The 27,457-nt window shown below is 53.1% G+C and overlaps 1 protein-coding gene across 2 annotated transcripts in view; it reads left to right on the forward strand.

Annotated features, from left to right (window-relative positions):
• Window positions 1-27,457, forward strand: part of LOC134668002 (uncharacterized) — a 46,547-nt gene that overhangs the window by 8,990 nt on the left and 10,100 nt on the right. The window contains exons 2-15 of one of the 2 annotated variants that reach the window (XM_063525436.1): window positions 4,438-4,589; window positions 5,346-5,795; window positions 6,284-6,492; window positions 7,726-7,852; window positions 8,713-8,889; window positions 18,989-19,221; window positions 19,999-20,545; window positions 21,252-21,442; window positions 21,974-22,094; window positions 22,782-22,962; window positions 24,532-24,757; window positions 25,313-25,437; window positions 26,184-26,294; window positions 27,132-27,279. In XM_063525436.1, coding sequence (XP_063381506.1) covers window positions 4,452-4,589; window positions 5,346-5,795; window positions 6,284-6,492; window positions 7,726-7,852; window positions 8,713-8,889; window positions 18,989-19,221; window positions 19,999-20,545; window positions 21,252-21,442; window positions 21,974-22,094; window positions 22,782-22,962; window positions 24,532-24,757; window positions 25,313-25,437; window positions 26,184-26,294; window positions 27,132-27,279 — 2,984 coding nt within the window. In that variant the 5' untranslated portion in view covers window positions 4,438-4,451. Of the gene's footprint in view, window positions 1-4,437; window positions 4,590-4,863; window positions 4,958-5,345; window positions 5,796-6,283; window positions 6,493-7,725; window positions 7,853-8,712; window positions 8,890-18,988; window positions 19,222-19,998; window positions 20,546-21,251; window positions 21,443-21,973; window positions 22,095-22,781; window positions 22,963-24,531; window positions 24,758-25,312; window positions 25,438-26,183; window positions 26,295-27,131; window positions 27,280-27,457 lie in introns of those variants that run through there. The other variant, XM_063525437.1, reaches the window with a different exon arrangement.

The raw sequence follows: 27,457 nt of genomic DNA on the forward strand, positions 1-27,457 counted from the left end.
GAAAAAATGATAAACTCGATACGGCGTAACGTAACGCTGACGTCATGTGTCACGGACAATGTTATTCACTAAAGAACTTTAGTCATAACCTATCATAATCAGGTCAATTATTTAAAACTGGACTTTTATATTAAGCAATAAAGCTCAATGTTCTAATCTTGTACGGGCTGAAATACGAGGATCTCACAGTTTCATTCTTACTTTATATTGCTCAAATATAATTCAATAAAGCTACATCTTGATCAAATTGCTAACAGGGGTGCGAAACTCCTGAGATCGGCCAAACTCGGCTCCGCTCGGCTCAGCATTGCTCCGAGCAATTATTAGGGTTGACACCACTCAACTTCCTTTTGCGTGCACGACCACAGATAAGATAATCATTTGAATTTTGACAACCCTACATACCCGAAAGGGATAGAGCCATATATTAGAAAGGGATAGCAAGATTCGACCCTGAACTGCTGTCAAACTTCGGTTTTGTAGGAAGTTTCCTTTCTGTACGGTAGTACTATTATTTATTCTGTGTTGCTAATGAAAGTGAACTCTAGTACTGGTGAATAAAACTCAAAATATGTATCATGACCAAATATATTTAGATGCGAGGTCTGCAAGGTAACTTTACAATTTTTTTAAACAATTAACGCTACAAATGTACTTAAGCTCACTGGCCAGCAATTTCGGAACTAAAGTTTTTCAACAGAAAGGAGGATGGGTCAATTATACATAGTGCTGCAGACATTTTCACTTCTGATTTTCATTGAGTTTTCACTTCTGTCGGCACTCCCGGAGTGCAACCCGTTGTTTTTTTCTTCATAGAAACAGATTGCATAGTAACCCATTAACCATAATAAATAGGTTAGAATCCGTTAGATATACTTAGGTACAGTTAAAAATTATAAATAGTGTATTGACATTTGTATTTATTGCCAATATATAAACATAACAGCTATAAACGCAAAGAAGATATACCTATGAAGTAAAATTACGATTCAGTCACTTTATTAGCTCTTGGTTTCAATATAATCTAAACTTGTAGTTTAAACTTTGACCTTCAAATACAATTTTCGATTTAAAATGACTGTAAAATACCCGTACGTATAATATACATACCATGGAAGACAATTCAAATGTATATTTTGAAATCTAAATGATACCATTTAGCCACAGAATAAATAATAGTACTACCGTACAGAAAGGAAACTTCCTACAAAACCGAAGTTTGACAGCAGTTCAGGGTCGAATCTTGCTATCCCTTTCTAATATATGGCTCTATCCCTTTCGGGTATGTAGGGTTGTCAAAATTCAAGTGATTATCTTATCTGTGGTCGTGCACGCAAAAGGAAGTTGAGTGGTGTCAACCCTAATAATTGCTCGGAGCAATGCTGAGCCGAGCGGAGCCGAGTTTGGCCGATCTCAGGAGTTTCGCACCCCTGATTTAGCTATCATTCATGCGTGCGTCTCTCTCGTGCCAATACATGTACTGACAAGTACGAGCAAAATGCACGTACGAATGATAACTAATTAGCATCATTTAGATAGATAGGTTATTTACCTATCAGAATGTACGTTCGAATTGGCCTCCTGCGTCTCAACGTTCACATTTCGCTGACGAAGTAAAAGAATGCTTTGCGTTGCAATTTAATGTCTAGGTACCTAATCTCCTTCCCTGAACTTGAATGAAGTGGTGGGGGGATAACGCATGGCCAGTAGTCGGGACAGTTTTTGACCGACCGCTGATTGCATTGCACCGGCACATTCGATGAATCATCACGATCGCGGGCGCCGATCGAAGACTCGATCTCGACTGCTTCAGCTCGCGCTTTTGTCTTTGAGGAAAAAGAATTTGGATAAAAGTAATTTTTTTATTTTTATTTTAAAAGTATCGGTCATAGAAAATTTTATTGCGAAGTTTGCACTTTTGTCCTTGAAGAAGAGTGAAACGTTTTGTATATTTTGTTTGTTTTTGTTTAGTTTTTTGTGATCGGTATCTTGGGTGGCTTAAGAAAGCGTAAGTTTATCATCGCTGATTGGAATCAGGCAGTTGATAATCAAGTTTGCACTTGTTCTCGGTGAAAAGTAAAATAATCATGTGGTATTTTGTGTTTAGGTCAAGTTCCTAAAACTTTTCTGATATGAAACTGAAGTACAGTCGAATGTAAAAATATGTGTGCGCTCATCATACTCAAAAATATGTCCCATTGTCAGAGAATTAAGAACTATGGGATATATTTTTGAGTAATTTGTATGTACCCATATTTTTACACTTGACTGTACTTCAGTTTCTTATCAATTATCAGTAAAGTTTTAGGAAAAATACTTTGAACAGTTTTGGTTATTTTTGGTCCTGTTTTTATTGCTGAGGCTTTCAAGACCTTACGTGCGTTCCAATTAAAATTTTGGCAATTAAATAAAAGCTGTTGAATGTAAACAATCTATAAAGATACCTAAGTGTTGGTGTTTTAACACAATAAATAAATCTAATAATAATACCATAGACAACATCTTGAGAGACTCTCGCTAGGTGGTTGGATCAAGGGTCAGATGCAGAAGGCGGTGATCTTGGACACGGCGCGGATAGTCCGCCGGTTCCTCTCTCTGCGGCCCTGACCACCGGCAGCTTGGGCCCTGCCCCGCTGCTGGCGGCACCCTAGGTTAGGTTTTTTATAATGTGTTTATACTTATTTTTTGTTGTTTTTTATGTGTTTTTGTATTTTACTTTTATATTCATGTTATAAATGACCTAGCCTAAGAAGAAAAATAAATAAATGAATAATATCTAGGTAGATATAGATAGTTAGGTACTCATAAGTTCGAGTCATTTATTATTATATTTTTGTTTTGTAAGACTTAGCTTATTCTGTGGTCAAAAGGTCGTTATCCTAGTCGTTTATAAATTAAAATTGATAAGGTAAAAAACATAACTTGCCATAAAATATTAGACAATAACACCAACAGTGACAAAAATCAACAACTTAAATTATTTTGATTCTTTGTTAGAGATTAAACGTTGTGAAATAAAAAAAATATTAATTGATGTCCTTGACAGTCTAGACAGGCATAATCAATGCCAGGAAAAGGTTGGCTCTTGAATGCACAGACCTTATAATTACGGCATATACGGGTCGTAATAAAATCACGATAGGTGACTAAATTGCTTACGAATGCGGGAGGATTTTAAACTTCTAAGTACTGTTCTATTTATAGTTTATTACATTTTTCTTTTTTTGGTAAGTATTTATATTTTGTAGGTACCTACAGTAAGCTGCAATATCTTGATCTACGAAGCTCGCAATTATAACTCTTACTTATGGAACTGCAAATAAGATTCTACTTTTGCGTGTTTCGGTATTGCGTTTTCAGTTTTCCCCATCTCTCCCTTCCGAAACCATTTTTATTGAATGTAGGCATTATTGTTATCGACATTAGGATCAAATCGCTAGTTCTTCAGGTCCTGTTGCCCTCGCTTGATCCTGGGAATCCTGGGATAGTCAGTAGCTCAGGTAGCTCTAGGCACAAAACAGATAAGTACAGAAGTCAATCACATGTATGTACTTTACTTTTCATACCTACGGTTGGCGGTCGCTCTAGGGTTGCGATTGTTGCGAACTATGACTTTTATGCACAAAAAACTATCGTGGTAGTGGTACTTGTATCCATCGTATCGTATCTCGTATCTAGTTGTTTGATTTATTGTTGAGGATGAAACGGGAAGAATGGAAATATAAATTAATAATGACATTAATAACTCGAATAGCTATTTTCATTTTAATGTCATTGTTATATTACAGATTTGCCACAGAAAATATCTTGCGATGATTTCGAGTTTGGCGAAATGCACAATTATTATATTTTAAAGTGTAATAAATTCGCATTCTCATGTACAATGTAATAAATCCGCATACGCATTCTCTCTGAAACCACTGGTAGCTTAAAAAACGACAATTCACCGGTTAATGTTGAATTTAAACAACCGTCCACTGTACAGTTATAATAACTTTTTGTTTTGTTTCTCCATTATTGCACAAAAAAGTTCACAGACGCGTGTCTCAAGCGGATGGCACTCGCGCTCGCACTGGTCCCAACTGGTCCGAGATATCGTGTCCGTGAGCAGTGTCTATGTGTGCGTTGCTCGAGCGCGCTTTGTATGTAGATTGATTTCTGTACCTATCTCTTTTGTGCTCTAGGTATGCTTACCTACTCTACATTACGTCAGAGTTTCTTTAAATATACATACTTATATGAAATGAATAGTAAAATTATACATGATAGTAGAAAGGTGATTATGAAGTAGGTTATTAGGTGTATTACCTATGGTTTCGGTACAAAAAGGACTATCTATCTTCTGTCTCTTTCTCTCATAGTACGGAGTACATTTGCCATCTACAGCTACAGTTAGCTTTTTTTACTGTTCTTAACATAGATATTGATTTGTTCCAGATGCCTCTAACACCATGGACAAAAAACACCGCTCCCTGCTGCAACTGCACCAGCACGACATCGTCCGGGACCTGGACGTCACCTACATTATAGACAAGCTGTATCAGGAGAACGCCATCTCCAACGAGGACATCGAGCACATATCCAACTTGGTAAGTTTACACCAATGGTCTTCCCACTAGGAGCGACATTCTGAAGAACGCCAGGGTCTGGTTAGGGATCTATCAAGTTGTACCAACACGACATCGTCAGGGACCTGGACGTCACCTACATTATAGACAAGCTGTACCAGGAAAACCACATAACCAACGAAGATATCGAGCACATATCCAACTTGGTAAGTTTACACAGTCTTCCCACTAGGGGCGACATTCTGAAGAACGCCAGGGTCTGGTTAGGGATCTATCAAGTTGTACCAACACGATATCGTCCGGGACCTGGACATCACCTATATTAAAGACAAGCTCAGTATCAGGAAAACGCCATCTCTAACAAGGACATCGAGCACATATCCAACTTGGTAAGGCATAGTTCTCCACCGAATATCCTTTAATACCAATAAATGGCGCAGGCTGGCCAAAATAATTTCATAAATCAACCTTGACATTTCCCGCGTTCCTTCGGACATTACAGATGTAGTGCATAATTATTTTCCATCGTATTTTCACTGAAACTTACGAACGTGTCTTGCTATTTCAGTCAGTCTCGGTACAAAAAGTACTGACATTGACTGATATAAACGTATATGTGTCGAAGTCTAGTCAAAGGTCCCACTTTCTCGCTTACGATAAAGACGAGATTTGCTTGTATCTTTGTGCAAATAACTTGTCGAGGCGTCCTTATGGTAATCGAAAATGTGGGACTTTGCTTGGAAACGTACACATAAATTTACATATTCTAATTTTCAGACGAACCGTGTCGACCGTACCCGGTATCTAATCGACACGCTCCTCCAGAATGGCAACAACGCTGCCTACCAAGCCTTCGTAGACAGTCTGTTCAAGGACCACAACTGGCTATGGGAGAAACTCCAGCTCGACCTGAATGAACCAATGGTCAACGCCAGTTTTGAGGACAGCCTTAGCAAAGGCGACGTGCCGAGGTTGCCAGGTCATTATGTGCAGAGGGTTGCTGTGGTAAGTTTCTTAGTTAGTTATCAATTTGACACGCTCCTACTGAATGGCAGCAACGCTTTTTGCCAAGCCTTCGTAAACAGCCTGTTCAAGGACCACAACTGGCTATGGGAGAAACTCCAGCTCGACCTGAATGAACCAATGGTCAACGCCAGTTTTGAGGACAGCCTTAGCAAAGGCGATGTGCCGAGGTTGCCGGATCATTATGTGCAGAGGGTTGCTGTGGTAAGTTTCTTAGTTAGTTATCAATTTGAAACGCTCCTACAGAATGGCAACAACGCTGCCTACCAAGCCTTTGTAGACAGTCTGTTCAAGGACCACAACTGGCTATGGGAGAAACTCCAGCTAGACCTGAATGAACCAATGGTCAACGGCAGTTTTGAGGACAGCCTTAGCAAAGGCGATGTGCCGAGGTTGCCGGATCATTATGTGCAAAGCGTTGCTGTGGTAAGACAGTTAATTCGTAACATTTGTTCTTAGGGATCACCTTTGCAAGTCTGGGTGCAAGTATATGAACAAGAAGTTTTACGACGCCAATCGTCCGTTTGAATTGCCGTTAGTATAGCCCTAAAGAAAACTGTTAGTAATTATTGCGGTAGTCATGTTGTCTCGCAAATGACCTTCCTTAGAAATAAAACGTAATAAGAACTCGGCTTTCACAGCCGTTTGGTGCCATTCCACAATTAGTTTCTAACAGAACACTTTCATTACAGGAAAATGAAGTGGTCACCAAGCTTCGAAGTCTCGCGCGCCATAAGATCTTGGCTCTCCATGGCATGCCAGGGTCGGGAAAGACCTCCGTGGCCATTGGCGCCCTGCGGTATAACCCCGACCTCATCAACACCACGTTTAATGGTGCGGTGTTCTGGCTCAACTTCGGCAACTGCAAGACTGAAGATGACATCCTAAGTCTACAGAACAAGTGAGTTATTATTAAGATCTTAGCTCTCCACGGCATACAAGGGTCAGGAAAGACCTCCGTGGCCATTGGCGCCCTCCGGTATAACCCGACCTGATCAACACCACGTTTGATAGTGCGGTGTTCTGGCAGGCGTGGCTTACTCCGCGATTTCGTCGCTTTGCTACAGGTAGCTAAAAGTACATCCGTTCCACACCAATTTTGGTGGATAGCCATAAGCCGCGCGTGGCGCTGTCGCCACCTAGCGGCCATATCTGTCCTGATCGTAACGGACGCGTTTTGTTAGAGAGTGAGTCTTCTGTGCCTAGTACTATTATTTATTCTGTGGTTCTGGCTCAACTTCGGCAACTGCAAGACTGAAGATGACATACTAAGTTTACAGAACAAGTGAGTTTACAAATCGTTTTCGTTTGTTTCCTACCATGGTCGTATGAATGATGAGTGCTTACCAGCGGTGAGGTATGTTTAATATTGTTGAACACTGATTTATTCTTCTTAAAATCGTATTATGTAGATTGTATGTAGATCCCCTGTAGTGTAAATAACAAAAATGCATATTGTGGAAACTCGCTAACTCGAACCTCGATAAGACTATGTCCTCGTTAACGCGAAATAAAATGCCATTTACTTTTCCCTTCAAAGCCTAAAACCTCCATAACTGAAAAAATGAAATTTGACCTCTACAACACGAATTTTTTGGCGTTGTCCTTGAGATTCGTGCTAATCTCTGGCTGTTCACACTGCCCACTTTTGTCTCCATCAAAGAAAAAAACTTACTTATCGTTCAATATAACGGAACAATAAGTGAGTTTAAACTGTTGTGAGACATACTAACATTGAATAATTTTATGGTTTAGACTCACTTGCTTTTAGTCACTCGCGCGACATGATTCGGAGAGCCTAGGTCTCCTTTCTCAAGCACTAACAGTGCGAGCAGCGTTCACGACGGCCATGTATCGCGCGCGCGCGTGTGTGTGTGCGTGCGTGCGAGCGTACGTGCGTACGTGCGTGCGTGCGTGCGTCTGTGTGCGTCTGTGTGCGTCTGTGTGTGTGTGTGTGTGTATTGTGTATGTGTTGTGCGCGACGCTGCTCGCACTGTCAGTGCTTGAGAACGGAGACTTAGGGTCTCCGAAACATGTCGCGCGAGTGACTAAAAAAAAGTGAGTTCAAACCGTAAAATTATTCAATATTTGTGAGTTTTTTTTCTTTGGATACTGATATCATTCTCCGTTTCAGATTATACCGCAAAGCATCATCCTCAATGTACGTCCACAACTCGTACATGAATTCCTCTATCTCCATGTCAAGCATCGGATCCAACGCGGACAGCCAGTCGCTGTCCAGCTACGAGTGGACCTGGCAGGTAAGGTGATCACCAATTTTCAGCTAAGCCGAGCGGTATGTCTTAGGCCCACTTGCACCATTCCACTAACCCGGGGTTAAGCGGTTAAACTATTAACCTAGTGTCAAATTGTATGGCTAACCATGGCAACTCCTGGTTTAACCGGTCAACCCCGGGTTAGTGGAATGGTGCAAGTGGGCCTTACAGATTTTTCTGGTTAATAAAGTAGCTGCCACGCGCGTACAGATGTGCATAATTATTTTCCATCGTATTTTCACGGAAACGTACGAATGTGTCTTGCTATTTCAGTCAGTCTCGGTACAAAAAGTACTGACATCGACTGAACTAGCATGACAAATACGAACGTTTGCGAGGAAATACGATGGAAAACAATTATGCACTGCAAAAGTAAAAAATACAAGCAAAAGTCACTAAGTACTATCAAAAAATTAAAGTAACAATGCACTTTATTACACTTGTAACACGGTTTATTGTCCAATAGAACTGCCGGGGAGGAAAATGCATGTTTTAGTATGTAAGTTAGTTTTTAAGATCTTATGTACATTTTACTCTGTTGTTCTCCTAATAAATAAAATAAAATAAAATAATTTCAATGGTGTTAGTTAGTGACTTTTGCTTGTCACCCGACGATATCAGATATACGGTGTGTGCCCAACAAAGATTTTCATTCCGGCTATCTGACTATGTCTCTAAAATACGGGAATTTAAGAAAAGTTTTCTAGAATTGTTATTGTTTTGTTTCTTTTATAAGGATGATTAAGCACCAAAACCAAATAAATTACTCAGCATTTTTAAATAGTATCTAACAAACTTGACTGTCCCTTGAAATAGTAAATCTAACCTTGTAAACCTACTTTCAGGAGCTACGAGACAAACTCAAAGCACAGTTCGCTGAGAACGTGCTAAAAGATGCCCTCTTAGTGCTAGATGAAGTCAGCGAGAAGAGATACCTGGAGGCGTTCGATATCGGGTGCAAGATACTCATCACTACGAGGGACACGGATGTCGTGGACAATTTCCAAGCACAGATCATTAAGGTAAATATTAAATTGTTTATACGACAACGGTTTCACTCACATTTTCAGTCGCTCTTGGGGACATGTTTCGGGCCCGTCGGGGGTCCTTCCTCAGGCGCTCGTGGTCGCGGCGACTGCAACTCGTGCACTGACCGCGCCGCCCGCCTCGCCGCTCGCTGCGCGCGGACAGAGCGGGGGCGGGGGGCGGGGGCGCGGTGCACTCCGCGGCCGGAGTTGTCAGGTCGAGGTCTGGCAGGGCGGCTGCAACTCGTGCACTGACCGCGCCGCCCGCCTCGCCGCTCGCTGCGCGCGGACAGAGCGGGGGCGGGGGGCGGGGGCGCGGTGCACTCCGCGGCCGGAGTTGTCAGGTCGAGGTCTGGCAGGGCGGCTGCAACTCGTGCACTGACCGCGCCGCCCGCCTCGCCGCTCGCTGCGCGCGGACAGAGCGGGGGCGGGGGGCGGGGGCGCGGTGCACTCCGCGGCCGGAGTTGTCAGGTCGAGGTCTGGCAGGGCGGCTGCAACTCGTGCACTGACCGCGCCGCCCGCCTCGCCGCTCGCTGCGCGCGGACAGAGCGGGGGCGGGGGGCGGGGGCGCGGTGCACTCCGCGGCCGGAGTTGTCAGGTCGAGGTCTGGCAGGGCGGCTGCAACTCGTGCACTGACCGCGCCGCCCGCCTCGCCGCTCGCTGCGCGCGGACAGAGCGGGGGCGGGGGGCGGGGGCGCGGTGCACTCCGCGGCCGGAGTTGTCAGGTCGAGGTCTGGCAGGGCGGCTGCAACTCGTGCACTGACCGCGCCGCCCGCCTCGCCGCTCGCTGCGCGCGGACAGAGCGGGGGCGGGGGGCGGGGGCGCGGTGCACTCCGCGGCCGGAGTTGTCAGGTCGAGGTCTGGCAGGGCGGCTGCAACTCGTGCACTGACCGCGCCGCCCGCCTCGCCGCTCGCTGCGCGCGGACAGAGCGGGGGCGGGGGGCGGGGGCGCGGTGCACTCCGCGGCCGGAGTTGTCAGGTCGAGGTCTGGCAGGGCGGCTGCAACTCGTGCACTGACCGCGCCGCCCGCCTCGCCGCTCGCTGCGCGCGGACAGAGCGGGGGCGGGGGGCGGGGGCGCGGTGCACTCCGCGGCCGGAGTTGTCAGGTCGAGGTCTGGCAGGGCGGCTGCAACTCGTGCACTGACCGCGCCGCCCGCCTCGCCGCTCGCTGCGCGCGGACAGAGCGGGGGCGGGGGGCGGGGGCGCGGTGCACTCCGCGGCCGGAGTTGTCAGGTCGAGGTCTGGCAGGGCGGCTGCAACTCGTGCACTGACCGCGCCGCCCGCCTCGCCGCTCGCTGCGCGCGGACAGAGCGGGGGCGGGGGCGCGGTGCACTCCGCGGCCGGAGTTGTCAGGTCGAGGTCTGGCAGGGCGGCTGCAACTCGTGCACTGACCGCGCCGCCCGCCTCGCCGCTCGCTGCGCGCGGACAGAGCGGGGGCGGGGGGCGGGGGCGCGGTGCACTCCGCGGCCGGAGTTGTCAGGTCGAGGTCTGGCAGGGCGGCTGCAACTCGTGCACTGACCGCGCCGCCCGCCTCGCCGCTCGCTGCGCGCGGACAGAGCGGGGGCGGGGGGCGGGGGCGCGGTGCACTCCGCGGCCGGAGTTGTCAGGTCGAGGTCTGGCAGGGCGGCTGCAACTCGTGCACTGACCGCGCCGCCCGCCTCGCCGCTCGCTGCGCGCGGACAGAGCGGGGGCGGGGGGCGGGGGCGCGGTGCACTCCGCGGCCGGAGTTGTCAGGTCGAGGTCTGGCAGGGCGGCTGCAACTCGTGCACTGACCGCGCCGCCCGCCTCGCCGCTCGCTGCGCGCGGACAGAGCGGGGGCGGGGGGCGGGGGCGCGGTGCACTCCGCGGCCGGAGTTGTCAGGTCGAGGTCTGGCAGGGCGGCTGCAACTCGTGCACTGACCGCGCCGCCCGCCTCGCCGCTCGCTGCGCGCGGACAGAGCGGGGGCGGGGGGCGGGGGCGCGGTGCACTCCGCGGCCGGAGTTGTCAGGTCGAGGTCTGGCAGGGCGGCTGCAACTCGTGCACTGACCGCGCCGCCCGCCTCGCCGCTCGCTGCGCGCGGACAGAGCGGGGGCGGGGGGCGGGGGCGCGGTGCACTCCGCGGCCGGAGTTGTCAGGTCGAGGTCTGGCAGGGCGGCTGCAACTCGTGCACTGACCGCGCCGCCCGCCTCGCCGCTCGCTGCGCGCGGACAGAGCGGGGGCGGGGGGCGGGGGCGCGGTGCACTCCGCGGCCGGAGTTGTCAGGTCGAGGTCTGGCAGGGCGGCTGCAACTCGTGCACTGACCGCGCCGCCCGCCTCGCCGCTCGCTGCGCGCGGACAGAGCGGGGGCGGGGGGCGGGGGCGCGGTGCACTCCGCGGCCGGAGTTGTCAGGTCGAGGTCTGGCAGGGCGGCTGCAACTCGTGCACTGACCGCGCCGCCCGCCTCGCCGCTCGCTGCGCGCGGACAGAGCGGGGGCGGGGGGCGGGGGCGCGGTGCACTCCGCGGCCGGAGTTGTCAGGTCGAGGTCTGGCAGGGCGGCTGCAACTCGTGCACTGACCGCGCCGCCCGCCTCGCCGCTCGCTGCGCGCGGACAGAGCGGGGGCGGGGGGCGGGGGCGCGGTGCACTCCGCGGCCGGAGTTGTCAGGTCGAGGTCTGGCAGGGCGGCTGCAACTCGTGCACTGACCGCGCCGCCCGCCTCGCCGCTCGCTGCGCGCGGACAGAGCGGGGGCGGGGGGCGGGGGCGCGGTGCACTCCGCGGCCGGAGTTGTCAGGTCGAGGTCTGGCAGGGCGGCTGCAACTCGTGCACTGACCGCGCCGCCCGCCTCGCCGCTCGCTGCGCGCGGACAGAGCGGGGGCGGGGGCGCGGTGCACTCCGCGGCCGGAGTTGTCAGGTCGAGGTCTGGCAGGGCGGCTGCAACTCGTGCACTGACCGCGCCGCCCGCCTCGCCGCTCGCTGCGCGCGGACAGAGCGGGGGCGGGGGGCGGGGGCGCGGTGCACTCCGCGGCCGGAGTTGTCAGGTCGAGGTCTGGCAGGGCGGCTGCAACTCGTGCACTGACCGCGCCGCCCGCCTCGCCGCTCGCTGCGCGCGGACAGAGCGGGGGCGGGGGGCGGGGGCGCGGTGCACTCCGCGGCCGGAGTTGTCAGGTCGAGGTCTGGCAGGGCGGCTGCAACTCGTGCACTGACCGCGCCGCCCGCCTCGCCGCTCGCTGCGCGCGGACAGAGCGGGGGCGGGGGGCGGGGGCGCGGTGCACTCCGCGGCCGGAGTTGTCAGGTCGAGGTCTGGCAGGGCGGCTGCAACTCGTGCACTGACCGCGCCGCCCGCCTCGCCGCTCGCTGCGCGCGGACAGAGCGGGGGCGGGGGGCGGGGGCGCGGTGCACTCCGCGGCCGGAGTTGTCAGGTCGAGGTCTGGCAGGGCGGCTGCAACTCGTGCACTGACCGCGCCGCCCGCCTCGCCGCTCGCTGCGCGCGGACAGAGCGGGGGCGGGGGGCGGGGGCGCGGTGCACTCCGCGGCCGGAGTTGTCAGGTCGAGGTCTGGCAGGGCGGCTGCAACTCGTGCACTGACCGCGCCGCCCGCCTCGCCGCTCGCTGCGCGCGGACAGAGCGGGGGCGGGGGGCGGGGGCGCGGTGCACTCCGCGGCCGGAGTTGTCAGGTCGAGGTCTGGCAGGGCGGCTGCAACTCGTGCACTGACCGCGCCGCCCGCCTCGCCGCTCGCTGCGCGCGGACAGAGCGGGGGCGGGGGGCGGGGGCGCGGTGCACTCCGCGGCCGGAGTTGTCAGGTCGAGGTCTGGCAGGGCGGCTGCAACTCGTGCACTGACCGCGCCGCCCGCCTCGCCGCTCGCTGCGCGCGGACAGAGCGGGGGCGGGGGGCGGGGGCGCGGTGCACTCCGCGGCCGGAGTTGTCAGGTCGAGGTCTGGCAGGGCGGCTGCAACTCGTGCACTGACCGCGCCGCCCGCCTCGCCGCTCGCTGCGCGCGGACAGAGCGGGGGCGGGGGGCGGGGGCGCGGTGCACTCCGCGGCCGGAGTTGTCAGGTCGAGGTCTGGCAGGGCGGCTGCAACTCGTGCACTGACCGCGCCGCCCGCCTCGCCGCTCGCTGCGCGCGGACAGAGCGGGGGCGGGGGGCGGGGGCGCGGTGCACTCCGCGGCCGGAGTTGTCAGGTCGAGGTCTGGCAGGGCGGCTGCAACTCGTGCACTGACCGCGCCGCCCGCCTCGCCGCTCGCTGCGCGCGGACAGAGCGGGGGCGGGGGGCGGGGGCGCGGTGCACTCCGCGGCCGGAGTTGTCAGGTCGAGGTCTGGCAGGGCGGCTGCAACTCGTGCACTGACCGCGCCGCCCGCCTCGCCGCTCGCTGCGCGCGGACAGAGCGGGGGCGGGGGGCGGGGGCGCGGTGCACTCCGCGGCCGGAGTTGTCAGGTCGAGGTCTGGCAGGGCGGCTGCAACTCGTGCACTGACCGCGCCGCCCGCCTCGCCGCTCGCTGCGCGCGGACAGAGCGGGGGCGGGGGGCGGGGGCGCGGTGCACTCCGCGGCCGGAGTTGTCAGGTCGAGGTCTGGCAGGGCGGCTGCAACTCGTGCACTGACCGCGCCGCCCGCCTCGCCGCTCGCTGCGCGCGGACAGAGCGGGGGCGGGGGGCGGGGGCGCGGTGCACTCCGCGGCCGGAGTTGTCAGGTCGAGGTCTGGCAGGGCGGCTGCAACTCGTGCACTGACCGCGCCGCCCGCCTCGCCGCTCGCTGCGCGCGGACAGAGCGGGGGCGGGGGGCGGGGGCGCGGTGCACTCCGCGGCCGGAGTTGTCAGGTCGAGGTCTGGCAGGGCGGCTGCAACTCGTGCACTGACCGCGCCGCCCGCCTCGCCGCTCGCTGCGCGCGGACAGAGCGGGGGCGGGGGGCGGGGGCGCGGTGCACTCCGCGGCCGGAGTTGTCAGGTCGAGGTCTGGCAGGGCGGCTGCAACTCGTGCACTGACCGCGCCGCCCGCCTCGCCGCTCGCTGCGCGCGGACAGAGCGGGGGCGGGGGGCGGGGGCGCGGTGCACTCCGCGGCCGGAGTTGTCAGGTCGAGGTCTGGCAGGGCGGCTGCAACTCGTGCACTGACCGCGCCGCCCGCCTCGCCGCTCGCTGCGCGCGGACAGAGCGGGGGCGGGGGGCGGGGGCGCGGTGCACTCCGCGGCCGGAGTTGTCAGGTCGAGGTCTGGCAGGGCGGCTGCAACTCGTGCACTGACCGCGCCGCCCGCCTCGCCGCTCGCTGCGCGCGGACAGAGCGGGGGCGGGGGGCGGGGGCGCGGTGCACTCCGCGGCCGGAGTTGTCAGGTCGAGGTCTGGCAGGGCGGCTGCAACTCGTGCACTGACCGCGCCGCCCGCCTCGCCGCTCGCTGCGCGCGGACAGAGCGGGGGCGGGGGGCGGGGGCGCGGTGCACTCCGCGGCCGGAGTTGTCAGGTCGAGGTCTGGCAGGGCGGCTGCAACTCGTGCACTGACCGCGCCGCCCGCCTCGCCGCTCGCTGCGCGCGGACAGAGCGGGGGCGGGGGGCGGGGGCGCGGTGCACTCCGCGGCCGGAGTTGTCAGGTCGAGGTCTGGCAGGGCGGCTGCAACTCGTGCACTGACCGCGCCGCCCGCCTCGCCGCTCGCTGCGCGCGGACAGAGCGGGGGCGGGGGGCGGGGGCGCGGTGCACTCCGCGGCCGGAGTTGTCAGGTCGAGGTCTGGCAGGGCGGCTGCAACTCGTGCACTGACCGCGCCGCCCGCCTCGCCGCTCGCTGCGCGCGGACAGAGCGGGGGCGGGGGGCGGGGGCGCGGTGCACTCCGCGGCCGGAGTTGTCAGGTCGAGGTCTGGCAGGGCGGCTGCAACTCGTGCACTGACCGCGCCGCCCGCCTCGCCGCTCGCTGCGCGCGGACAGAGCGGGGGCGGGGGGCGGGGGCGCGGTGCACTCCGCGGCCGGAGTTGTCAGGTCGAGGTCTGGCAGGGCGGCTGCAACTCGTGCACTGACCGCGCCGCCCGCCTCGCCGCTCGCTGCGCGCGGACAGAGCGGGGGCGGGGGGCGGGGGCGCGGTGCACTCCGCGGCCGGAGTTGTCAGGTCGAGGTCTGGCAGGGCGGCTGCAACTCGTGCACTGACCGCGCCGCCCGCCTCGCCGCTCGCTGCGCGCGGACAGAGCGGGGGCGGGGGGCGGGGGCGCGGTGCACTCCGCGGCCGGAGTTGTCAGGTCGAGGTCTGGCAGGGCGGCTGCAACTCGTGCACTGACCGCGCCGCCCGCCTCGCCGCTCGCTGCGCGCGGACAGAGCGGGGGCGGGGGGCGGGGGCGCGGTGCACTCCGCGGCCGGAGTTGTCAGGTCGAGGTCTGGCAGGGCGGCTGCAACTCGTGCACTGACCGCGCCGCCCGCCTCGCCGCTCGCTGCGCGCGGACAGAGCGGGGGCGGGGGGCGGGGGCGCGGTGCACTCCGCGGCCGGAGTTGTCAGGTCGAGGTCTGGCAGGGCGGCTGCAACTCGTGCACTGACCGCGCCGCCCGCCTCGCCGCTCGCTGCGCGCGGACAGAGCGGGGGCGGGGGGCGGGGGCGCGGTGCACTCCGCGGCCGGAGTTGTCAGGTCGAGGTCTGGCAGGGCGGCTGCAACTCGTGCACTGACCGCGCCGCCCGCCTCGCCGCTCGCTGCGCGCGGACAGAGCGGGGGCGGGGGGCGGGGGCGCGGTGCACTCCGCGGCCGGAGTTGTCAGGTCGAGGTCTGGCAGGGCGGCTGCAACTCGTGCACTGACCGCGCCGCCCGCCTCGCCGCTCGCTGCGCGCGGACAGAGCGGGGGCGGGGGGCGGGGGCGCGGTGCACTCCGCGGCCGGAGTTGTCAGGTCGAGGTCTGGCAGGGCGGCTGCAACTCGTGCACTGACCGCGCCGCCCGCCTCGCCGCTCGCTGCGCGCGGACAGAGCGGGGGCGGGGGGCGGGGGCGCGGTGCACTCCGCGGCCGGAGTTGTCAGGTCGAGGTCTGGCAGGGCGGCTGCAACTCGTGCACTGACCGCGCCGCCCGCCTCGCCGCTCGCTGCGCGCGGACAGAGCGGGGGCGGGGGGCGGGGGCGCGGTGCACTCCGCGGCCGGAGTTGTCAGGTCGAGGTCTGGCAGGGCGGCTGCAACTCGTGCACTGACCGCGCCGCCCGCCTCGCCGCTCGCTGCGCGCGGACAGAGCGGGGGCGGGGGGCGGGGGCGCGGTGCACTCCGCGGCCGGAGTTGTCAGGTCGAGGTCTGGCAGGGCGGCTGCAACTCGTGCACTGACCGCGCCGCCCGCCTCGCCGCTCGCTGCGCGCGGACAGAGCGGGGGCGGGGGGCGGGGGCGCGGTGCACTCCGCGGCCGGAGTTGTCAGGTCGAGGTCTGGCAGGGCGGCTGCAACTCGTGCACTGACCGCGCCGCCCGCCTCGCCGCTCGCTGCGCGCGGACAGAGCGGGGGCGGGGGGCGGGGGCGCGGTGCACTCCGCGGCCGGAGTTGTCAGGTCGAGGTCTGGCAGGGCGGCTGCAACTCGTGCACTGACCGCGCCGCCCGCCTCGCCGCTCGCTGCGCGCGGACAGAGCGGGGGCGGGGGGCGGGGGCGCGGTGCACTCCGCGGCCGGAGTTGTCAGGTCGAGGTCTGGCAGGGCGGCTGCAACTCGTGCACTGACCGCGCCGCCCGCCTCGCCGCTCGCTGCGCGCGGACAGAGCGGGGGCGGGGGGCGGGGGCGCGGTGCACTCCGCGGCCGGAGTTGTCAGGTCGAGGTCTGGCAGGGCGGCTGCAACTCGTGCACTGACCGCGCCGCCCGCCTCGCCGCTCGCTGCGCGCGGACAGAGCGGGGGCGGGGGGCGGGGGCGCGGTGCACTCCGCGGCCGGAGTTGTCAGGTCGAGGTCTGGCAGGGCGGCTGCAACTCGTGCACTGACCGCGCCGCCCGCCTCGCCGCTCGCTGCGCGCGGACAGAGCGGGGGCGGGGGGCGGGGGCGCGGTGCACTCCGCGGCCGGAGTTGTCAGGTCGAGGTCTGGCAGGGCGGCTGCAACTCGTGCACTGACCGCGCCGCCCGCCTCGCCGCTCGCTGCGCGCGGACAGAGCGGGGGCGGGGGGCGGGGGCGCGGTGCACTCCGCGGCCGGAGTTGTCAGGTCGAGGTCTGGCAGGGCGGCTGCAACTCGTGCACTGACCGCGCCGCCCGCCTCGCCGCTCGCTGCGCGCGGACAGAGCGGGGGCGGGGGGCGGGGGCGCGGTGCACTCCGCGGCCGGAGTTGTCAGGTCGAGGTCTGGCAGGGCGGCTGCAACTCGTGCACTGACCGCGCCGCCCGCCTCGCCGCTCGCTGCGCGCGGACAGAGCGGGGGCGGGGGGCGGGGGCGCGGTGCACTCCGCGGCCGGAGTTGTCAGGTCGAGGTCTGGCAGGGCGGCTGCAACTCGTGCACTGACCGCGCCGCCCGCCTCGCCGCTCGCTGCGCGCGGACAGAGCGGGGGCGGGGGGCGGGGGCGCGGTGCACTCCGCGGCCGGAGTTGTCAGGTCGAGGTCTGGCAGGGCGGCTGCAACTCGTGCACTGACCGCGCCGCCCGCCTCGCCGCTCGCTGCGCGCGGACAGAGCGGGGGCGGGGGGCGGGGGCGCGGTGCACTCCGCGGCCGGAGTTGTCAGGTCGAGGTCTGGCAGGGCGGCTGCAACTCGTGCACTGACCGCGCCGCCCGCCTCGCCGCTCGCTGCGCGCGGACAGAGCGGGGGCGGGGGGCGGGGGCGCGGTGCACTCCGCGGCCGGAGTTGTCAGGTCGAGGTCTGGCAGGGCGGCTGCAACTCGTGCACTGACCGCGCCGCCCGCCTCGCCGCTCGCTGCGCGCGGACAGAGCGGGAGCGGGGGGCGGGGGCGCGGTGCACTCCGCGGCCGGAGTTGTCAGGTCGAGGTCTGGCAGGGCGGCTGCATCGACCGGCGTCAAGCACACTGCACTCACTATGTCCACGCGATCGTCACAACGCACTTCCCGCCTAATACAGTCAGCAGCAGAAGTCGCTATACACTCCAGGTGCTCAAAGAGAGGTAAACGTTTAAACTGTCAAAAAGTTGTTGACTGTCATGGTAGCATTTACTTGTGAGCGCTCAACATGTCACAAATATCTTAACAGTCGCTATTCATTAATTTATACACTTACAACAAATCATTGATACCTTAGCTGTCAAAAAACCACTGGTATCTAAGCGGTCAACGTGTTAAATATATCTGAACAATATGGAAAAACTAATATATGTCTTCATGTCCGTCTATATGTCTTCGGCCGGCGACCCCTTTCGTCCCGGCCTCTGTAGTAATGTACTATTGAAATTCGCCTAGTTTCAGAGATAATAATCCTAATAAAATAAAAAACAAGTTTTTAATGTTACATAATGTAAAATGCCTTTTCGATGGTGATGATGCTGCTATGGGACGTAGTCTAAATATCCTTATTGATAGATGTCAAAAAGTGACAAGTAACACTTTGGAAAAAGTAGGTTTTACGAAAACAAAAGTAAAAATCAATTTTAAGTGACAAGTTTACCAATAACACAAATACATTCAAAAAATTGAAAAAAACAAAACCAAAAAATTTTTATTGGCCATATTGACCTAAACTCATATTACATTTTGACCTCAGAAATGTGTGGTTAAAATTATTCGGTTTCCTCATGTTACACTGTGTAGATATCTTAACTGCCCTCCTAACGATAAGTGCAATAACTAATTTGAAATCTCAGTCGCTTGTGTGACACATTGTATGAGAACAAGGTATATTATTTAATGATAATTTAATATGAGTTATTGCACTTATTGTTAGGAGGGCAATCATAACAGGACTTCCTATTATGACCATGATAGTATTACCTGTTGTTTTATCTATAAGTTTTGTCACGAATAAAAACATTCTATTCTATTCTATTCTATTCTATTCTTTGGAAATCTGAAAACAGTTTATGTTGTCCTGCTTGGCTGTCTACCCATCAATTTCGATCGTCGCGATATCTGACCGGCAACTAGAACCAGAATTACATTTTAGATTTAAAACGTAAAGGTTGATATTCAACTGGCACAAAACATCTAGGATTAGGACTGATTTCTTCGATCCAAATTATAATAAATAAATGCTATTTGCTTTGTATTAAAACTTGTCTACTCTTACAGGTATCAAACAACTTTGAAGAGAAGGAATCCCTAGAACTCTTCGCTTCCTGTCTTGACGTAGACGTTAGTATGCTACCGCGTCAAGCCAAGAAGTTACACGACATCTGCAAAGGCAACCCCTTTACCATCGCGCTGTTGGGCGCCATATTGTCAGAGAACAGGCAGAGTTTGAACCATGACAACAGTAGATGGACTTATTATGTGAATAAGTTGCAGAAGAAGGAATTCTTGTTGTAAGTATCACCAGAGTTTACCAACCATCTCTGTCTCTCTCCTGTTTCTCTCTCTTTCTTTTATCCTCGCCTTGGCGTAGACGTTAGTATGCTACCGCGCCAAGCCAAGAAGTTACACGACATCTGCAAAGGCAACCCTTTTACCATCGCGCTGTTGGGCGCCATATTGTCAGAGAACAGGCAGAGTTTGAACCACGATAACAGTAGATGGACTTATTACGTCAATAAGTTGCAGAAGAAGGAGTTTTTATTCTAAGTATCACTAGAAATCTGTAGGTATCACTATGCCTTTAGTGTTCTCTCCTCAGTTTCGATTTATCTTGTCGGAGATTCGAACATTACACACAAAATGAAACCTTATGTCAAAAGCGTAAAGACCTATCATTAAACGCATGGGCGTCGCCAAATATGTATGCCCCTCTCCCCTTGGCCATCGGCCATATGCCCCCTCGCCACCCTATGAACTGCCCCCCCTAGTCCATCTGGCGACTTAGAGAATATAACCAACGGAGTGGTCAACAGGCGTTCCCGTCTGTCGAAAAAAGGCGGCCAATGGTCAACCACATGTCAAACACATGTATGGACATACGTTTATCTGACATGGCTATGTTGACGTTACGTATACATTTGATGTGCCCCTCCCCCGCAAAAAACGGCAGACTATTTTGTACCGAAAATTATAGACATGGCGTCTCCATTGGTTATATCCTCTAAGGCTGTCGACGCCTTTGATTTAAACGTATAGTAACTTTTCTCACTGTGTCTTCATTTTTCCAGTTTACCTCGGCACGACAACCCGATCAAAGTCTGCATAAACGCACTCGACTCCGCCACACTGCCCCTCTTCAAGAAACTCGCCATACTCCCCGACAACGCTAAAGTCACCGCCAGAGTCATCGGCCGACTCTGGGACAAAAACGACTCAGAAGTCGAAACTATCATGAAAAAGCTCCGTCGGAAATGCCTTATAATGGAAGATTACAACTACGATGAAAGAATATACGTTTACGAAATACATGACTTGATCATGAACTGTCTAAGATCGTCGTTAAGCGAGGATGAAATGAAAAAAACTCACGCAGAATTCCTAAAGAGATACCACTATGATAACATTAATACTACACCGCTGGATATAATCGATGACGGTTATATAGCCTTCTATATTGGTTATCATATATATAATACTAAAAATTCTAATAATAAGTGGAGTTTGTTTCATAAATTGTTCTTGGATTTGAAGTTTTTAGGAAATAAGGTGAAGCTGACGGGACCGGGTGATGTTATATTGGATTTGCAGAAATATGAGGAATTGATTGTTGAAGATGTAAGTTTTTTGGTTACTATGCTGTGTTAAAGATAAGCCATACGAACTTTTGTTGAATTTGTGGTGCGACCATTAGTTTATTGTTATGGTGTGCGTAATTAATGTCTTGCACGTATTAAAAATGGTTATTATATGCATTATGTTTGCTCAATTTTTAGGGTTCCGTACCCAAAGTGTAAAACGGGACCCTATTACTAAGACTTCGCTGTCCGTCCGTCCTTCTGTCTGTCACCAGGCTGTATCTCACGAACCGTGATAGCTAGACAGTTGAAATTTTCACAGATGATGTATTTCTGTTGCCGCAATAACAACAAATACTAAAAACAGAATAAAATAAAGATTTAAGTGTGTCTCCCATACAACAAACGTAATTTTTGACCAAAGTTAAGCAACGTCGGGCGTGGTCAGTACTTGGATGGGTGACCGTTTTTTTTTGCATTTTTTTCCGTTTTTTTTTTTGCATATGGTACGGAACCCTTCGTGCGCGAGTCCGACTCGCACTTGCCCGGTTTTTTTTTTAGTTATTGACTATGCAGTTTTAAATGTAAACTGGTAATTTCGATAGTGTTTCTTAAAACATAGAGAATTTACTTTAATAGTACCTAGTGATACCCTAAGAAATACACTAAGTGAAAAGGATTTTTTTTATAAGAAGAGACCAGTTTCAACTACCCTTGTGTGTATTCAATTATTATTATAATTTCAGGACCTAGATAAAGACCTACTGCTAGCCCTGAAGGTGTTTCTAGGCACCCACGGTATAGACCTATACCGGTACCCCTGCACGGACCTAGCCCAGAGCATATTACAACATGAGTCCAAAGGCATACTATACAGTAAGGCGGCGGCGGTCGCACAAGAGAATACTGCTAAAAATGAGCTTTATTTTGAGTTCCTGTAAGTATTAGTATTTAGTCTAGTGTCCTACGGTCCAACTTATATGAACTAGTTCGATGAAATTTAAATCGTTTTCGACTTATACCGCTATCCGTGTAAGGATCTAGCGCAAAGCGTATTGCAATATGAGTCTAAAGACTCTAAAGGCATACTCTACAGTAAGGCGGCGGCGGTTGCAAAAGAGAAAATGAGCTTTATTTTGAGTTTCTGTAATATTCATAAGTTTTGTATAGTTTAACCCTTAGTTCGGCACACAATTGTTAGGTTCGAGAACCCTTGGCGCTCAATAGGCTCTAGTATAATAAAACAGGATTCATTGTTATGTCGAGTATTTATATGTTTTCAAATGAAATGAAATATGTATTGAGATACACCTTTGCTATTATCGGAATAAGGATCGCTTACGATGTATTTGGAAACTTTGCCTGTAATCGTTTTGTTCCCGACTGTACACACCTATTATGAATATTATGATCAGTATAAGTTCGTAATATAATGTTTTATAGTTTTTAATTTATACTGTTTCTTTAGGCACGAACAAAATGTAGAGGAGATCAAACATTCAACAATAGACCTTAAGGAGGAGAACATAAGATGCGTTGGTTTCCTCGGTGACTACGTTCTAGTAGGCACTCTGTCTGGCTCTATAAAGGTGAGATTTTTACTACGATTATACCCTAAGAAGCGTACAATCTGTATAATACAATCAATGGGGGTTACATTTTTAGGCAGGATTGCCACTACCCAACCATTTAACTTTTATGGCCTAGCGCTATTAGTGGTAAAATGAGTAACTTTCAAGCGTCTAACCCCGTTCTAATTGAGGTTTTAGAACTTATGTGCGATTTTGATATGTATCAGTTGATTTTTCTTAAACCAAATATGACACTGAACTACTGAATATGAAACTGAACTTATCCCACTGATTTTTCTTAAACCAAATATGACACTGAACTACTGAATATGAAACTGAACTTATCCCACTAACACACTAAAAAAATCCATTCCAATGAGGTCTAGTTACCCCTGTAGCCTCTAGGTTGGATTTTATAAAAACCAAGTAAATATTTTTTACCAATATTACCAATAAATAAACTGAATTAAACTGAAGTGCCAAGTGCCTTTGCTACATCTTGGGTATCGAGTGGACTCGAGGCTCCATCAGTGTGCCAGGACAATGTTAGAATGAATCACTACCCAGGGGTCACCACACTTTTGACCTGACGGGCTGTCTTTTATAAATTGGTTTGAAAGGGACGACACTGTGTTGCCATTTTTTAATTTCTACTCTTTTTTGGCAAGCTGTAGTTTAGACTCTAACCTAAACTTGTTTCCACAGATGTTCAACATATCAACGAACAACCTGACCAAAGAGCTCCCCGGCAACGGCTCGCCCATCAAGTGGGTCGGCGCGTGTCCCGTCAACCCGCCCGTCGTGGCCGCGCTCGCCTTCGACGGCGTGCTCACCGTGTGGTACGTCGACGACGTCGAGGCCGACACGGACACTATCGTCGAAGAAGGTAAATATGAAATATATACCCCATGGATATCTTGCTCAACATATCAACCAACAACCTGACCGAAGAGCTCCCCGGCAACGGCTCGCCCATCAAGTGGGTCGGCGCGTGTCCTGTCAACCCGCCCGTCGTGGCCGCGCTCGCCTTCGACGGCGTCCTCACCGTGTGGTACGTCGACGACGTCGAGGCCGACACGGATACTATAGTCGAAGAAGGTAAATATGATATATATACCCCATGGCTATCTTGCTCAACATATCAACGAACAACCTGACCAAAGAGCTCCCCGGCAACGGCTCGCCCATCAAGTGGGTCGGCGCGTGTCCTGTCAACCCGCCCGTCGTGGCCGCGCTCGCCTTCGACGGCGTTGTCACCGTGTGGTACGTCGACGATGTCGAGGCCGACACGGACACCATCGTCGAAGAAGGTAAATATGCAATATATACCCCATGGCTATCTTGCTCAACATATCAACGAACAATCTAACCAAAGAGCTGCCCGGCAACGGGTCGCCCATCAAGTGGGTCGGCGCGTGTCCCGTCAACCCGCCCGTCGTGGCCGCGCTCGCCTTCGACGGCGTCCTCACCGTGTGGTACGTCGACGATGTCGAGGCCGACACGGATACTATAGTCGAAGAAGGTAAATATGCAATATATACCCCATGGCTATCTTGCTCAACATATCAACGAACAATCTAACCAAAGAGCTGCCCGGCAACGGCTCGTCCATCAAGTGGGTCGGCGCGTGTCCCGTCAACCCGCCCGTCGTGGCCGCGCTCGCCTTCGACGGCGTGCTCACCGTGTGGTATGTCGACGATGTCGAGGCCGACACGGATACTATAGTCGAAGAAGGTAAATATGAACCCCCTTATTCATAAATGTCTACTAAAGTTGACAAGCCGACAATAATCGTTTGTCCCTTACCGACGTATTGGTATGATGGAAAGGGACAAACGATTATTATCGGCTTGTCAACTTTAGTAAACGTTTATGAATAAGGGGGGAAATATATACCCCATGGATTTCTTGTTTAGCAATGAGGGGCGAAGTTAGAATTGCTTGTGAAGATTCTAGTTAGAAAAAGCCGAAAACGCGTTTTATTCGGGAGGATTCTTAATATTGCAAAAATGTAGAAAATCTACAGCACAACAATTAGGCCCACTTGCACCATTCCACTAACCCGGGGTTGACCAGTTAAATCTGGAATTACCATGGTTACCAGTACTGCTTGACACTGAGTTGACGGTTAAACCGCTAAACCCCGGGTTAGTGGGATGGTGCAAGTGGGCCTTATTAAGATACCACGCAAAAAACTCGTTTTAAGCGGGAAAACTTTTTAACTGTGCAATAATATAATGAAAACTCCAGCAAAATTCCTTTAAGACCATTTTGAAGAGACTTTCGCCGCCAAAAATAAGCTAGCACTTTCATGTGGTATTGAAAATTGGGTGTCTGGTACCGAAAGTGTTAAACCCTTATGAATACACATAAAAGCATAACATTCGAATATTATTATTAGCCATAATATAAACCTTATTATTAAGAAATAACGCACAAATTCGCTTGTCTGCAGACCCTGAGGAACTATTCAACAACAATTACCCCGGCAACCTGATCATCACGCCCAAAATGGGTCCCTACATCGGCTGCCGATGGCTCAACGACTCCGAGATACTCGTAGCGCATACCGCCAAGATCGTCGTGCTGTATGACCCTCAGGGGGCTCCGAGACACACTTACACGGACCTCGTGGAGAGGGACAGAGAGCTGTTGTGCTGCGTACCCAGTTATGATGACAGGTATGAGTCACATACTGTACTTGTATTATACTAGCGACCGGCAAGTTTAAGGCGCTAAAGGTCACTAAGGAACCCAGGTAAGGTCAAACAAGATATCATTCTTTATTCAGAGACCATACTTTTATATCCGCAACGCAGGCTTCGTTAGGTAAACACAAACAACAAGATTCACAAGATCATAGAACTACGACAACCTAATGATCACTCTCAAAATGGGCTTCATCGGCTGATCCTCATACACACCGCCAAGACAGTCATACACATTATATGACCCTCAAGGGTCTCCTAGACATACTTACACGGACCAAGTAGAGAGGGACATCGAGCTACAGACAGACAGACTGGCTAGCATGAGTTGCGGTCTCGCGTGCGAGTCTATACGTTTAGTCGTTTATATGTGACGTCCCACGGTAAAGGTACCTTATGGCGGTTGGCGCTTACGCTATCATTAACGCCGCTCCAATATTATTGCGGCACTATGCGACGTAAGCGCCAGCCGCCATAAGGTACCTTTTGCCGTGGAACGCCACATATATTATGTAATTTTCTTTGCAGGTATTTGATAATGGCGCTGGCCAATAACAATAAGAACTACGTCGATGTTATAGATCTGAAGACTAAAGAAAAAGTGGTTTCATTGGAAGAAAACGACACTGTATTGGATATCATCACTGTACCAGGTATGTTACATACTAAAATGCAGGCGGACTTTATATTGATGTCGGTATTTCTACTAAATAATGATGTTTGTTTTACCAACTCACGTGCACTTTTTAACCATAATAATCTCTTTGACATAGATGGACTGGCCTTAAGGGCAATAAGAATGGGGCAACGCAATTGGTTGATGAGTTTGCATCACGCGCGCGATTAGTTGATGACTTCGCATCACGCGCGCGGTTAGTTGATAAGTTCGCATCACGCGCGCGATTATTTGATGAGTTTGCATCACGCGCGCGATTAGTTGATGAGTACGCATCACGCGCGCGATTAGTTGATAAGTTCGCATCACGCGCGCGATTAGTTGATGAGTTTGCATCACGCGCGCGATTAGTTGATGAGTTCGCATCACGCGCGCGATTAGTTGATAAGTTCGCATCACGCGCGCGATTAGTTGATGAGTTCGCATCACGCGCGCGATTAGTTGATAAGTTCGCATCACGCGCGCGATTAGTTGATGAGTTCGCATCACGCGCGCGATTAGTTGATAAGTTCGCATCACGCGCGCGATTAGTTGATGAGTTTGCATCACGCGCGCGATTGGTCGCAATTGGTTGCGTTCGACTGCACAATTGGCTCGAATTCGTGAGTGACACCGCTGAACTGGTACCATTTTTAGTGCCCGTAAGACCAGTCCTTAGATAAATGACAATGTATAATCTTGTATAATATGTGCACTTTAACTTTATTAAATCACTCATTTCAGGCACACACCGAATAATAATTCTAACACCTAGAGAAGTGATAGAGCATGAATTAGAACTGAACGGACATCAAACCAGCCTCGGCATCTGCCGCACTCGCTCCATCATCACAGGTAAGATTTGAGATTTAGGAATAGAGCCATTGCGCTAGTTTCCATCTACCTCTAGTCTTAACTTGACGGATTTGAATATAAACCTACCTTGCCGCACAAATTTCGACTATTGCAATCCTTAATGTCTTAACAATAGATCTACATAAAAATTATATATGGCAAGAAGCAAATTAATAATAAAATATATTTCGTCACTCCGTCAGTAGCAACTAATGTTTATCAAACTGCACAACGGGACTTAATCGCGTATTTAAGTCCACGGATCCACACGCGGATCGCCATTTCTACAGTAGAAAAGTGCGGGAAGCCATTGAAATCAAAAAACATTGCAATTTTAATCGGGACGAGGGTTTTAAGATCTCATCCACATGGAATCCAGTCATTAGTAAATGTAAGCGGAAACGAATATCGACAGTCGATAAATCGAATATCGTTAGTGTTGTGTGTCGACAGAGTGACATCCCTAGTGCGCAAAACGTTCAAACTGATAAACAAGACCAAGTGCGGGTAGTTCGAAAAACTCGCGCGGCTAGAAGATGTTGATGTCAACTTGAGCCAGTCTTCTCCGAGACCACGGGGACAACGCCGTCCTCGAAACGTCGGAGGTAAATCTTAAAACTTAAATACGCGATTAAGTCCCGTTGTGCAGTTTGATAATGTTTAATAATCGTGAAAGTTTAAATCAGAACTAATGTTTAATTTGTGTGTAAAAATAGTGGATGAAAACTAGAGCTGGACGGAAACTAGCGCAATGTCCCTACATTCTCTTAATCTGATGCTTCTCATGACATAACGTTGTCAAAATATTCGACAGTGATGATTTTTTTTAAACACCAGGTGACGCAGTGCGGGCCGAGCTAACATTCCTGTCGTTGGCAGTCAACAAGACTGGCTCCCTGTTGTTTATATCCACCGATGACAGTCGCATTATATGCGTCGACCTTAACAACTTGGCGAGGATCTTCGATCTAGAGAATCGGAGAGGGTAAGTCAAGAATTTACTTCAGACAGCTAGAAACCACCTGGCAAGGTCAACAATAAGACTGGTCGTTGTTTGTGTACACCGATGACAGTCGCATTATATGCGTCGACCTTAACAACTTGGCGAGGATCTTCGATCTAGAGGATCGGATATGACAAGAATTTACTTCAGACAGCTATAG

The sequence above is a fragment of the Cydia fagiglandana genome, chromosome 10 (genome assembly GCF_963556715.1).
Source record: "Cydia fagiglandana chromosome 10, ilCydFagi1.1, whole genome shotgun sequence".
Classification (NCBI taxonomy): Eukaryota; Metazoa; Arthropoda; class Insecta; order Lepidoptera; family Tortricidae; genus Cydia; species Cydia fagiglandana.